This window comes from Pseudorasbora parva, chromosome 19, assembly GCF_024679245.1.
Source record: "Pseudorasbora parva isolate DD20220531a chromosome 19, ASM2467924v1, whole genome shotgun sequence".
Lineage (NCBI taxonomy): Eukaryota > Metazoa > Chordata > Actinopteri > Cypriniformes > Gobionidae > Pseudorasbora > Pseudorasbora parva.
In genome coordinates this window covers 37,633,284-37,648,695 of record NC_090190.1, presented here as the reverse complement: position 1 = coordinate 37,648,695, position 15,412 = coordinate 37,633,284, and the positions used below count along the sequence as shown (strand labels likewise).

General features: G+C 39.7%; 1 protein-coding gene across 2 annotated transcripts in view; it reads left to right on the top strand.

Moving 5' to 3' along the window:
* Positions 1-15,412, top strand: part of trappc9 (trafficking protein particle complex subunit 9) — a 288,563-nt gene that overhangs the window by 185,512 nt on the left and 87,639 nt on the right. For both annotated transcript variants that reach the window (XM_067426626.1, XM_067426625.1), the window contains 2 exons: positions 8,208-8,361; positions 13,024-13,114. In XM_067426626.1, the coding sequence (XP_067282727.1) occupies positions 8,208-8,361; positions 13,024-13,114 (245 nt within the window). The remainder of the gene's footprint in view (positions 1-8,207; positions 8,362-13,023; positions 13,115-15,412) is intronic.

The following is a 15,412-nucleotide window of genomic DNA, read 5'->3' as shown; positions in this document are numbered from 1 at the left end:
CAAACATGCCATACACATGATTTTCGTTAACCATAGTATGCAATTCTGAAACTTAAATCCAACCGAGATTTAATTAAGACATAGACCAAACCCTATGAAATGAAAATCATGAGCTGGATGTACGTTTATATATTTCTCAAGTGTTCATAAAGGCGATATGGGTTTAAGATGGTTTATTTACCGCGTTTATTTACCTGGTCATTTTGAAAAAGAATTAAGTGGGATTCACAGCTCTCTGCAGATTCCTTCTGGTCGTAAACCTTATCAGTTCCCATGTAACCAGAGGCCCATTTGCTCTTTTGGGGATGGGACCATAGACCCTAGAGTGAGTTTTTAAGGGTTATTTGTTAAATTGGACAAATAATTGTGCTTTGATTTGTCTCAGTCGCAACATTTGTGCAGACCACTGGCTGTTAGGTAGATAATCTCATGTTTTACTATACTTGTGGGGATATTTGCTCCTTACAATATACAGTGGGGAAAATAATTATTTGATCCCCTTCTTATTTTGCAAGTTTGCCCACTTACAAAATAATAAGGGTTTATAATTTATTGGTAGGTTTATTTTAACAGCTAGAGAGAGAAAAACAACGCAAAAAATCCAGGAAACTGCATTACATAAAGGTTATACATTTATTTGCATTTCGGTACAGGAAATGTTGATTTCTCAGTATTTGAGAAGTTTTTGCTTCTCATGCAAAAAAAAAGAAGAAAAAAAAGACTTAGTACTTGGTGTAGAAACTCTTGTTGGCAAGCACAGATGTTTCTTGTAGTTGGTCACCAGGTTTGCACACATCTCAGGATGGATTTTGTTCCAGTCCTCTTTACAGATCCTCTCTAAATCCTTAAGGTTTCTTGGCTGTCACTTTCTCCACAGATTTTCTATATAATGAATGTCTGTAGACTGGCTAGGCCCCTCTATGACCTTAATATGCTTCTTCTTGAGCCACTCCTTTGTTGCCTTGGCTGTAAGTTTTGTCATGCTGGAAGACCATCCACGACCCATCTTCAGTGATCTGCCCGGGGAAGGAAGAGCATGGCGTTCGATGCGGTGAGGTCGTCCTGTACCCTCAGCAGAGAAACAGCCCCAAAGCATAATGTTTCCACCTCCATGCTTGACTATAGGGATGATGTTCTTGGGGTCATAGTCAACATTCCTCTCCCTCCTAACACACTGAGTTGAGTTGATGTCAAAGAGCTCAATTTTGGTCTCATCTGGCCACAGCACTTTCTCCCAGGCCTACTACTGAATCATTTAGATGTTCAGTGGCATACTTCAGATGGTCAGTCTGAAGTCAGGCTCTGCAGGATTGCAATCCACCGTCATGTATTAGTGGTGGAGAGGTTGGAATGGAAGATATAGATTCTGTGGACAGGTGTCTTTTATACCAGGGTATTCTCACAAAAAATGCGTATAAATAGTACGAGTGTGCAATGTCGTGGAATGTATACGCCAAAACTCATTTTGGCGTGTCTATGGCACGCTGTTTTTCGCGTGCATATGATACGCATTTTATGGCGTATTATACATACGAACCTCCCACCCCACCACCCTAAACCTACCCAAGCGCGTGTCATATATACGCCATAAAGTGCGAATCATATGCACGCGAAAAACAGCGTATCATATTTACGCCAAAATGAGTTTTGGCGTATACATTCCACGACATTGCACACTCGTACTATGTATACGCATTTATGTGTGATCAGGTTGTTTATACACATAATGAGCTGACGTTAGGAGTACTTTCTTAAAGTGACAGCACTAATCTGTTCCAATATGTGTGAAGCAGAATTCGTGCTGGTTTGTATGGGATCAAATACTTATTTCACTCGATCAAATCCTAATCAATTTATAGCCTTCATATTGATTTTTTTTTGTGTTGTTTTTTTTTAATATTGGATTTTCCCCCCATTGATATTCTGTCTCTATCTGTTAAAATAAACCAATCATTTTTTTTGTAAGTGGGAAAACTTGCAAAATCAGCAGGGGATCGAATAATTATTTTCCCCACTATAAGTTAAACCTGTACACACACACACACACACACAGAGAGAGAGAGAGAGAGAGAGAGAGAGAGAGAGAGAGAGAGAGAGAGAGAGAGAGAGAGAGAGAGAGAGAGAGAGAGAGAGAGAGAGAGAGAGAGAGAGAGAGAGAGAGAGAGAGAGAGAGAGAGAGAGAGAGAGAGAGAGAGAGAGAGAGAGCATTAAGGGCACTGAATTTGTGACATTGTGTTTTTTTGCAACTCTTTCCACTTCTCTCTCTCTGTGTGTGTGTGTGTGTGTGTCTGTTTGTGTGTGTGTGTGTGTGTGTGTGTTTGTGTGCTGGTGTGCCATACTCTGCTCAACTTCTTCATTACCCACATAATTTAAACAAAAGCCTGTTGCTGTAGCAACAAACCTCTAAGTGCTTCCTCCATGATGAAGGGCCACTTTTCCTTTTACTGTGTGTGTGTGTGTGTGTGTGTGTGTGTGTGTGTGTGTGTGTGTGTGTGTGTGTGTGTGTGTGTGTGTGTGTGTGTGTGTGTGTGTGTGTGTATGTAAGGATGCATACCATAATTTCCCCTTTCCCACAGTGTCGAGATGCTGCTGAAATACTCTCGATCTGTTCCTGAGTTACCATCATAGAAATGCTCCCTACTGACAGCAAATACAACTTCATTGTGCTGCCTACTAAGAAACGTTTAAGCCATTGCTAAGACAATCCTTCACAGATGCATGCCGTGCTGCAATTTCAAAAAAAAAAAAAGTATTGATATATATTCAAATATGCTGATTTAACTTGTACATTATTGTGAATTATGTATGTATAATACACATATTTATGTATAATATGCAGTATGTGTCTATATTAAAATATATCCAATTAAATGTAATTAAAAATAATGTATAAAACATTAAAATTGCATCACAACATATAACAAATTCATTGTAGACTTGTTAGCATATCACTAATAGAATGAAGAAAGAAACGCACACATACATAATTCAGAATTTGTGGGTTGGATCTCTTGCCGATGGAGGGATTTAATAACCTGTCATCTTTTCTGTGGACTCATCTGAGGAATTGTGTCGCTTTCAATGTTTGAAATTCTTTTTTAAATTTCATCTGCTCTAATTGAACGGCAGAGTGAATTAATGTGATGTTCGGGTGTTGTGTGCTGCTCTCATGCCGCTGCTGATTCTGGGTGGGGTGATGCGGCGTTGCCGTGGCGCAGTGATGCTGCTGTGTTTGCCAGTAACCGCGGGTTACTGGGAGGCGGTCTATAAATAGCTCAGTGTTTCTGCTGCTGGAGTCACGGGAGAGAACACACACGTGAGCTAAATATAACCCTCTCTCTCTCTCTCTCTCGCTCTCTCTCTCCCTCCTCTGAAGACACAACGGTGACACTTTGAAACTGCAGCAGAAAGCCTTGATCACATAAATGCTGTATCTTCTCTTTCTTCTTTTCATTTCCATTCTTTCTTTCTTGAAAACTGATGAAACTGCTACACTGCACACACAAAGCATGCAAACTGATGTTTGAAAATGTATTTATTTTTCTTCTACCTGTCACTTTATTTCTCCCTGAGTAACCTGTAAAGTGTGTGTGTGTGTGTGTGCGTGTGTGTGTGTGTGTGTGTGTGGGAGAGAGAGAGAGAGAGAGAGAGAGAGAGAGAGAGAGAGAGAGAGAGAGATTGTCCTTTAATCTTTAGAGGTCTGTTTCTGTTTCAGCTTCTTCTTGTCTTATCTTTTTCTGTTTTTTCTTTCTTTTACTTTTTCTTTGTAGTGCTCATGTGTAGGATGATAACACACTCTGTCTATGGCTGAGTCAGTCCAGATGCATTGATACAGACAGCTCATTGTGTGTGTGTATGGGTGTGTGTGTGTGTGTGTGTGTGTGTGTGTGTGTGTGTGTGTGTGTGTGTGTGTTTACATATCAAAATATCATTTTCATTTGTTACATTTTAACTATAGGGCTGAATCACACTGACTAATGGTTAGTGATATCAATTTTTCCTTTGTTTAATGTTAATAGTCTTTGTGGCAGTGTTTTAATTGGCGTACTGTCACTGTTCTCCGTATGCTAATTATGACATTAGCTGTTAGCTGTCTGGCGGTTTTCACCCTCTCTGAGAAGTAGCGTCTTGAAATTCACCAGTTTAAATTTGGTTTATGGTTTAAATAATAACTGCTGAATTGAATTTTCTCAGTGGTGTGTCAGTAAGGCGATCTTTTTTCTTCTTTTTTTTTCTGAGATGAGTCTCACATCTCAAATCTCTCTGTGGTTGGGTTCATTACTCTGGGCGTTTCTGTAGAAATGTGTTTCCCTCTTTGCTCTGTGTGAATGTGAGTTTTTCTGAGCGCTGCTCGTGTTCAGCAGTGAGATGTCTTTCTTTGGAGCTTGTGTGAGTTCCCAAATGAGATTCCATATCGCAGATCACGTCCCTGACGTTGTATTTATCAGTCCATCATGTCTCAACATCTCCTCTCACCTGCGTGTAGTTTTACAGGATTAGTTTATACATGAATCAGATCACATTTCCTGACACATCCATCTGTATCAATCCCAAAACACCTGCAGCCTCTTCACTGACAATAACCTCTCATCTCATGAACGTCAGGTGACTAAACTTCATGATTGCATTAAACATTAAAGAGAGAGAGGAAAGAGGACAAAGGGAACAAAGCAGAAAGAACAAAAAAGAAGGAAGTTATACAGGAAGGAAGGAAAAAAGAAAAGAGGAAGGAAGGAAGAACAGAAGAAAGTAGATTAAAAGAAAGGAATAAATGAAGAACAAAAATGAAGGTAAGTAGATAGAAAAGTCAAGGACAAAAAACAAAGAAAAAGAACAAACTGAATTTATGAAAAACAAAAAAGGAAGGGGGGTAGCATGAAAAGCAAGAAAGGGAGCAAGGTAAAACAGGATGGTAGGAAGAAAGAACAGCAGAAGGTAGATGAAAGAAATTAAGGAGTGAAGAATAGAAATGGAATGGAAGGATGGAAGGAAGGAAGGAAGGAAGGAAGGAAGGAAGGAAGGAAGGAAGGAAGGGAGGAAGGAAGGAAGGAAGGAAGGAAGGAAGGAAGGAAGGAAGGAAGGAAGGAAGGAAGGAAGGAAGGAAGGAAGGAAGGAAGGAAGGAAGGAAGGAAGGAAGGAAGGAAGGAAGGAAGGAAGGAAGGACAAAAATTCAGAAAGGTAACAGAAAAAGGAAACTAGCAATATAGGATGGAAGAAGGCAGGAATGAAGTATGAAATGGAATGGTGGAAGAACAAAATTGAAGTTAGAATATCAAAATAAAGGAAGAACTCAAAGGACAGTAGGGAGAATGAAAAGGGGAAGTAAGCAAGCAATGGAAGGATAGATAGATTGAAGATGGAAAAAAAGTGGAATGGAGGGTAGGATGACCAGGAAGAAAGAATGAAAAAGGAAGCAATGAAGGTAGGAAAAGGTAATTAGAAGAAACAAAAAGAAGGAATAAATAACACAAAATATCACATGGCAAAATTAAAGTATAAACTGAGAGAAAGGCCAAGTAAACAAAAGAACAAAAAAAAAGAAACAGACAGAACTGAAGAATTAAAAAAAAGATGAAGGAAAGAAAGAAAGAAAGAAAGAAAGAAAGAAAGAAAGAAAGAAAGAAAGAAAGAAAGAAAGAAAGAGTGTTTGCAGACAAAAGATAGTAGCATGAGTCTGAGGATCAGATTCACCTTCACTGATGCCGCTTCATGTCCATTGACCTCTGCGTTCAGAGTCCATATCCACTGCAGCAGCCCCCCCCCCCCCCCAACACACACACACACACACACACACACACACACACACGAGACAGATGAAGAACACCAAGAGTAAATGATCATTCCTTCCTGTATGACGGCCCACACGCCTCAGGCTGTGGAAACAGAGGCGAGAGTCGGCCGGAGGCTCCTTAATGTGTGTGTGTGTGCATGTGTGTGCGTGTGTGCGTGTGTGTGTGTGTGTGTGCGCGTGTGTGCGTGTGTGCGTGTGTGCGTGTGTGCGTGTGCGTGTGTGTGTGTGTGTGTGTGTGTGTGTGTGTGTGTGTGTGTGTGTGTGTGTGTGATGAATTATGTATCAGTGTCTGCTGGGCCTGTTGTCTTCTGTTTTACTGGATGAATGAATGAAGGAAGAACTCGAGGATGTGTGTGCGGACAAATTTCACCATTAATGGTGTTTGTTTAGGCAAGAATCTATCTATCTATCTATCTATCTATCTATCTATCTATCTATCTATCTATCTATCTATCTATCTATCTATCTATCTATCTATCTATCTGTCTGTCTGTCTGTCTGTCTGTCTGTCTGTCTGTCTGTCTGTCTGTCTGTCTGTCTGTCTGTCTGTCTGTCTGTCTGTCTGTCTGTCTGTCTGTCTGTCTGTCTGTCTGTCCGTCCGTCCGTCCGTCCGTCCGTCCGTCCGTCCGTCCGTCCGTCCGTCCGTCCATCTATCTTTCCCTTCGTCCATCCATCCGTCTGTCCAGAATACATGGCAATAAAATGCTGAATTTATTTATCTGTCAATTTATGTTAAATATAGCTATATACTTTAGGGTGGTCTCTGTTGCCGTGGCCACAACTTAGCAACACCCTAGTAATCCTATTGGACACACTAGCATGCTGCAAATCTAATCTGCCGTGAGTGTCGTCAACTCTTAATACACTTCTGAGCTGTAAAAGCCAAACTCTGGTCGGGCCAATCACATCGTGTATAGAGTCGGTGGGCGGGGCTTAACATAATGACGGCCGAGTTGCGTTTGCGTGCTTCTAGTAAACACAGAAACTGGCGAACGGCGGTCTTTCGAATCAGCTTTGACCGCGACTCTGGAAGACTTGGAGTTAAGCTTTTCTCTGAGAAAAGAATGGCACTGAAGTCATTCTTAAAGGTCCCGTTCTTCGTGTTCCATCTTTCAAACTTTAGTTAGTGTGTAATGTTGCTGTTAGAGCATAAATAATACCTGTATAATTATAACGCTCAAAGTTCAATGCCAAGCGAGATATTTTATTTAACAGAAGTTCCCTTTCAAAGCCTACAGCGAACGGCCGGTTTGGACTACACCCCTGCACTTCCTTCAGGAATGACGTCACTAGAACTGTTTGTTGACTAACCCTCCGCCCACAAGAACACGCAAAATAGAGGAAACAGCGCTGTTCAGATAAGTAAATTGTGTGAAAAATACTGTGTTTTTTTACACGTGAAACATGAACTCATGTTATATTGCACACTGTTAACATAATCAAAGCTTCGAAAACACGTAAAGAACGGGACCTTTAATAAGGGAAGATGTGTTCTGAGTTTTGCCGACGGGATACGGCGAAAGTTTAATCTATCAACGAGCTCTGCTTCACGTTGCTCTGGTTGGTTGTAGCGCTATCCTATCGTGTGCAGAGGGAGTTTGAAAGACAACCGTTTATCCCGCCCCTCGGATTGAGCTGTCAATGGTGAGTTTCCAGACCAAACATCTTGATGTGGGTCTGGCTTGTCAGGGCTTTAAATCTAGTGTATTCTTCTGTATTCCAACTGTCATCTTTATATTTTCTATGACACACTCAAACAACTGATGTTGTGATCTTGTGCGAGGCCAAGCTTACATCTCAGCATATTTTCTGTCTTGTATCAGTAGATTTGCAGTCGTATTCCTCTCCAGAGATGCTGCGATCCGACTCCAGGCCTGAGAGCATCTCCCACGGGGTCTTATCTCCTTCATTAATCCATCCCTTTATCGCCCTTTGTCTCTCTCTCTCTCTCTCTCTCTCTCTCTCTCTCTCTCTCTCTCTCTCTCTCTCTCTTTCTTTCTCTCTCTCTCTCTCTCTCTCTCTCTCTCTCTCTCTCTCTCTCTCTCTCTCTCTCTCTCTCTCTCTCTCTCTCTCTCTCTCTCTCTCTCTCTCTCTCTCTCTCTCTCTCTGTCTTTCTCTCTGCTCGCTGATAACGGAGAACATGGAAATGTCAAGGATATTTTATTGCCGTTTCTATGAGCCTGAAGTGGTTATGTGAGCTTGCACATGCCCTTGGCATTTTTTTGTGTACAGTTTCTGACAAGCCTTTTACGGTGATGGATTTTTGCTGTCGGTTTTTTGAACATTGTGTATACAAAAGAAATTTGACTGACATTTGGAGGTTTATTTTTGAGCATGTCATCCTCCATAAAAACACTGTTGTTTTTTTTGACAAGCACTTCACTTGACCTTTGTGTACTTCTGTGTGTTTGTGCAGGATGGCCATTCAGGTGGATAAGTTTGATTTTGACAGCATGCCTGTGACGGACCATGATGCATTGCGACTGGCCACGGTGCGCCAACAAGAAGAGAAGAGACAGCAGGTCCAGGGTGGGCTCATCAACAGCACGCTGGACATTCACTGGACCATCATATCCTTTACTGACACTGAAAGTGGGTGATGCTGTCCTGATAATCTGAAGCTGAACACATCTGAGCTTGAGTAGTATGAATGTTACTTTACGTGGTTCAGGCTACACAATATTTTTATGTGTTGTGATAGTCACCGTTAGGCTAAACCCAGCCTGATCTGCCGGTGATTTGATTTCTCCCTGCAGCTCAGTCTGGAAACCAGAACATTCATTTTTACTGCTTCTGTTACACTTTTGCGGGAACCAATCACAGACTGGCTTATCCACCTGGCACACTATTGGTGGGTTTAACACGATGACGGATAGAGAAGCGATGGGTCGTTCCCCACGCCTCTTTTGGTCTGATTGGTTGAACAACTATCTGATTGCATACAAAGTCATTTGAATAATGCTCGTTGATCACACCTCTTGTGGAGAAGAAAATAAATCACGTGACATTGGCGATCCGAATCATGAATCGATACGAAAAGGATGACAACGTCATATGCATAATATATGATATGCTGAATATCTTTTCAGTGTTTTTTCCAAAGCAGCTTTAAAATGGTGGCAACAACAATACGATTAAGAATACAGATTTTTTATCTAACCGGTAAAAAGCCATGACAGTTGGTGTTGATTTTCCCTTAGTTAGGCATCATTAGGGCTTTGACTGTAGTCTCGTCCAATCAGATTTTAGAGTCCTGATTATTAATCTGTTTTCGGATTAACTCTTCTAGTAGTTATTTGTTGTACTGCTGTGTAGGAGCTTTGGCTTTGGAGTATGCAGAGTAAAGTAGGTGTGTTAATGTGTTAAAGATGTTGCGTGTGTCCCAGCTGTGAGGACGACCATCAGACAGCATCTGTTACTAACAGCTGGACATACTGGAGGAGACACGCTTACACTGAGATTGGTGCACTGACATATGGTTCAAACTTATGGCACTTGTGTGTGTGTGTGTGTGTACAGTACATGGACTTAGCTATAGTTTGAGGACAAATTTGTCCCCAGAAGTGAAGTAAATCTGACAGAAATGCCTATTTGGGGACATATGGAGATGTCCTCAATTGAAAAAATAACGCTATATAAAAAATGTTCTCTTTTAGGGTTCTCTTAAATGTTCTCTAATAGTCCGGCATCATCCAGTGGTCATCTTTTCTCACGTTTATTTTCAGGAGACTGACACCATGATATGAGCCCTGAACGCTGTACACTCTCTGCAGCGTCATCCCTTATTTTATTAGCGTTAATACGCCCCTGCGATTACTGGCACTTGTTCTCTACATGAATTTCTTGCCACTGCAGAGGCTCGATGGCACTTACAAAATAATAAACACCTGAAATGATAATAATCAAGAGATACTGATACAGTGCGTGCTTTAGAAATTTTGGCACCAGCATGACTGATTAGATGTGAAACATGAGCGTGATTGTTTGGCTAAAAACACAGTGATATGTTGAGAAGAGTAACATATGAGGGTTGTGTTCAGTGCCGCCCTGTGGGAGAATGTGTCCAAGTTCATACTGAGCCCATGGGACTGGGATGCCATCGTGCCAGTCAACCAACCATAAATGTGCAAATTCTGTGTGTAAACAAACTATTATACAGAGAAATGTCTCTGTAACCTTCATAGTAATATTTTATGTGAGAGCACTTACTGGCATTTGTGTCATGCTACTCCTTTGTCTTTTAGGTAACAGGAAGGTCTCTGTCAGCGGCTGTGTTCTGAGTGGAACACTAGCATACTGTGCAGTAAATACTAAGCAAAGTAAACCCTAATAAGTTGGCAGAACTCAAAAAACTTACTTGTGTTGTACAAAATCAAAATGTAAAGTTCTCCTAACTTAATCCTTGAGTTGTAACTGATTACCTGCAGTTTATTTGCAGTTTAATTAAAATATTCACTAAGCCTTCTCATACACAATGACCGTCATGTTATCTAATTTCTTTTGCAATTAAAAGATCGTCTGCTTGCTAGCAATAGCAGAACAGAAAATTCAACACTAACACATCTCTTGTGCAAAAAGAGCACACAATAACACTTAATTTTAACATTTATTTTCTTTATACAGTCTAAAAATTAGCTTAAAAGCTATAATTTACTAGAAATTTGCTGCAACTCAATCAGTTTAAAACAACTAGTTTTTAAGTTCACATAACTTTCCGTAATATTTGAGTTAATTCTACTTAGTTAATTTCACTGTTCAGTTTTAAAACATTTGCTTTTAAATACAAATAATTTGCGAGATGATCTGTTATATTTCAGTATTTCTCAGCTGGTTTGGCTTTGTTTCTCAGATGTTAATTATTTAGCGACCCAAAACAGTCCCAAATTCGTTATCATACAATGTAACATAAATGTTCTTAACATAATAGTTATTAGTTATACCATGAACCATATCAGCCCAATAATATGCAAAAAAGCTTTGGGCCAAATATTGTATTACCAAGTGACAAATTAATTTGCGGGCAATTTCTCCATATTGTTAGACTTTAATTGGACACACAGCCCTTAAGGTTTGCTATCTTGACTATTAAAGGGTAGCAAACCTCATTAAAATGCAGCTATTCATGCAGGATTATATGATTAGTTGCATTTCATTGTTTGCATTCAGGATTTTTTTTCAGAATCGACCTGGCTTGTTAACCACTAGTTGAGAGCAATACAACATGTTCTTATATCGACATCTTTGTTGATCCTGGAGCAACATTCCAATCAACAAATGAGAACCGGTGACCATGCAACACCTCGCTTACATGCCACTTCTGTAATTCAGCGAGTGTCATCCAGTTATCATCCCAACCTTTCATTGAAGGAGAAGAATTGAAAGTGGATGGAAAATGACTTCATGAAATAAATGTTTTTCTCCAAAACACATTGGCAACAAGCATTGGCACCCCTAGAACTTTTATATGAGTAAAATATCACAAGAATATTCCCATTCATTTTTACAATTTTTTGCACTCCAGGGTGACTAGGAACATCACATTTTCCAGCTATGACGTCTTGTTCCACAGGAGTATAAATATGAGGAGAAACAAAGGACCAAATTCCCTCAATCTTTCATCACAATGAGTAAAACTAAAGAATATAGTTCTGATGTGCAGCAAAAGATTGTTGAGCTTCACAAAATAGAAAGTGGCTGTAAGAAAATAGTTAAAGCATTGACTATCCCCATTTCCAACATCAAAGCAATAATTAGGAAGTTCCAATCAACTAAAGATCTTACCAATCTGCCTGGAAGAGGACGTGTGTCTATATGCACAGTGAGGAGAAGAGTTTGAGTGGACAAAGCTCCAAAGACTTTCCAATGATCACAGATGGAGAATCGCAGAGATTAGTTGAGTCTTGGGTTCAGAAATCCTAAAAATAATAAAAAAATCAAACAACCCCTACATCACCACATGTTGTTTGGGAGGGATTCAATAAAAATCCCCCTCGCTCATCCAGAAACAAACTCCAGTATATTCCGTTGTCAGACACGACTGGAAATTCAAATGGGACCGGCTTCTATGTCAGATGAAACAAAACAAAAAATTGTTTTTTTGGCAGCAAACCCGCCAGATGGGTTTGGTGCAAATATGGATAAAAAGTACCCCATGTCCATGGTTAAAAATACCACTGGAGCATTAATGTTGTGGGCCTATTCTTTTGCTGGAGGTCCTGGACATCTTGCTCAGATACATGGTATCATGGATTCTATCATACCAACAGATAAAAAATCAAAACCTGACGGCCTCTGCTAGAAATCTTTAATGGACCGTGGTAAATCAAAATTAAAATGAACACAAAAATGTGTCACTGAGCACAAAATGCCAGCCGCCCTGACCTGAACCCTACAAGATAATGACTAGGGTGAACTGAAGAGAAGAGCTGGGAAACCGAAGGATCTGGAGTTCTCCAAACTCATCAGGCATTATAGAAGAAGACTCAGAGCTGTTATTTAGGCAAAAAAGGGTATTAAATTAAAGATTGCAAGTAATTATATCCAATATATTTTGGAGATGTTCCCCACTTTTTCAATTATTTTTCTTTAAATTTTTAGAATAAAAGATCAAAAGGATTAACAAAGCAGATTTATTTTTACAGCCTTCTTTGTTCATATTTACCAAGGGGGCCAATAATTTTGAACACAACTGTATGCCATTCTGAACATACACAAACACTCCAAATGTCCCGATCAATGTCAGAGAAAGGAATTTTATTTGATAAAATATCTTTTTTATTATCGTCCACATCTGGCTTTAGGAGTCTTTTCTTCTCTTTCAGATCTCAGTGTACACTTACATGGTTCATTTGAGAAGAAGGCCATCTCTCACTGCAGCGCACAGCATCATTACACAGTTCACAGTCATTAGAGGCTTCTGATAGCATCATTTCTGTTACGTAATAAGCTTTTTGTTTTCGTCGCTGTCATTAGTGTCGCGGTGTGCAAATATTTCACCTCCGTCTACACACTTCCCTTGGTCTCCATGCACACTGCTTGGCTAATTTAATGCAGAAAACATAGAGTGGCATTATTGTTCTGAATGCTTCCAGGAAAAAGATGATAACGGTTAGTAGGTTAGAGAATAATACGACATTCTGATCAATTTTGCTTCGGTTTTCGACGTCATTAAGGATGATATTGTGATTTTGTCTGATACCAATAAGCCATGTTTTCCTTGACCAAATGTGCACTCGTCCCTTCAGCGTCATGGGGAGGCCAGTGTGGAGGGCGTCCTCAACCAGCTCATCCTTGAACATCTGCAGCTGGCCCCTCTGCAGTGGGGTAAGTACACTTTCCTCTCTCTGTCCCCTTCTTCATGAATACAGATATTCAAATATATTCACACTCAGAGGTTATTTGTCTCCAGCGGTGAATGTAGGACTGGTCTCTGTTCATGTTTCTTATTTGCATTTGTAATGGAAGAGAAATGTGCCACACCGTGAGTGTTAGAGGCCGTTCACGCAGGACAAGGTTCTTGCATCATTTGAGCTGTTTTATTATTGTTGATCTACGTAGGGATGCACTAGATAGATGTGTCTGACATGGTTTGCTGTTTTCATTAGAGCTGCATTTTTAAATCAGCATGAAATAAAATCCAATTACATTTTCTAAATGCACATTATAGATCTTATTGAGGACATTTTTTTGTAATCATAATTCCATAACTTGAGTGAAAAGGGCCGGTGACGTACAGTATGCAAGACTTCTCTAATCATTTAGTCCGATTAAACTCCACCCCTCAAGCGCATGATCATCTTCCTACGGTTTTGAGTGCCACGCCCACATCTCAACATCCAATCAACAACCCATGAATAGATCCCTACACTGATTCATACTGATTCATTATTTAAAAAGTGTATCTATAAAATACTTATATTCTAAAAACAATTCCACTAATCATATTTTAGGCTTAAACATGTTAGAAAACTAGTTTTCAGAACATAATTCAACATTGAAAGCCATTTAAATATATTTGTATGGCATCAAAAGCTGGTTTGATGTGATGGTCAAAAGATGTCAATTAACACATGAAATACTGTCAGAAAATGTTATAAAATTTGTATATTTAAAGTTACTTCAGTTTTTAACCTCAATTTGCACCTTATCTACCCCTAGATGGTGTATATATATTAATATTTTAAGGGTCCATAGTATATATCTATATATATGATCTATATATAAAATCATTTTATTTTAGACAGGTAAAATACATGATAGCTGTTTACAAAAAAAACAAACATTTTATGGGTATATGAAAAAAATGTTAATGTCAGACTTTCTTTAATGTTAAAACTGAGCGACAGAAAGTGTAGTGTAGTGTGTGTGTGTGTGCGTGCGTGCGTGCGTGCGTGTGTGTGAGAGATGGTAATCCCTACGTTATGGGGACAATATGTCCCCACAAAGATAGCAATATCAGAAATCCTTGTCCTAATGGGGACATTTTTTGGTCCCCATGAGGAAAACATCTTATAAATCATACAGAAGGAGTTTTTTTAGAAAGTAAAAATGCAGAATGTTTCCTGTGATGGGACAGGGGCAGTGTAAGGGGATAGAAAATACAGTTTGTACAGTATGAAATCCATTACGCCTATGGAAAGTCCCCATAAAACATGGAAACACTACGTGTGTGTGTGCGTGTGTGCGTGTGCGTGTGTGCGTGGGGAGTTTCGGTAAAGAGTGATGTGAGGTGTCTGAGACTCCTTGGCCCGAGTGCTGTATCTTGGCCTGGATCATCTGTCGGTTCCCTTATGTGACATTATATGTGATGTAACCCTCTCTGTCTATCAAATCTCAGATCAAAGCTCAGACCTTGTCTAAATCTGTAACCGCCTCCTCATGTGTTCCCTCTGCTTCTGGATCTGCAGTCGTGCCTCTTCGCTTCCTCCTCATCCTCGGTCCACGCCATTCAGAACACATCACACGTTCATGTTTATTCAAGTCAGCAGACCAACGTAACACTAATGCATATTCATGAGCTCATAAATGTTGGAGGACTCATCTGAGATGACCGGACCGTGACATGAAACATGTTCTGTATCACACGGTGATCATCTCTCTCTCTCTGTTACAAGTGGCTGTCAGAGCACTAGTGTCGTGTTTATCTGTCGTTATGACAGGCCTGTCGTGTCGTGTATTGGTGTGATTTCATGTTTGGTCTCACCTGCCAATGGTGGACTTGCAAATGCTGTTTATATACGCAGTCTCACATTAAAACCTGAGATTGAAAATCTTCTTTAAACTTGGAAATGAATAGACATTTTTAGGATATTGATGCTGTTTGGATCATTCTCAAATCAGGCCGGTGAACATGATGACTATTAAAGTGAAATTTGCAGAAACAAGCCCTGAAAAATGTATTTGCATAACCTTAATGGACGGATAAGGGTGAGCAGAACATTTTTCTGTCTCAGGTCTTTTGTTTATTTTAATTTTTGCCCAACAAAATTGCTTTGGGGCTTCATATTCATTATAATTTGAAATGAAAAGTTTGTATTACAAATTACAAAAGTGATAAATAGCATTTTCATTAGTGGTTCCCTGCCTTTGGACCGCACAGTACATATATGCATTAAATATGTA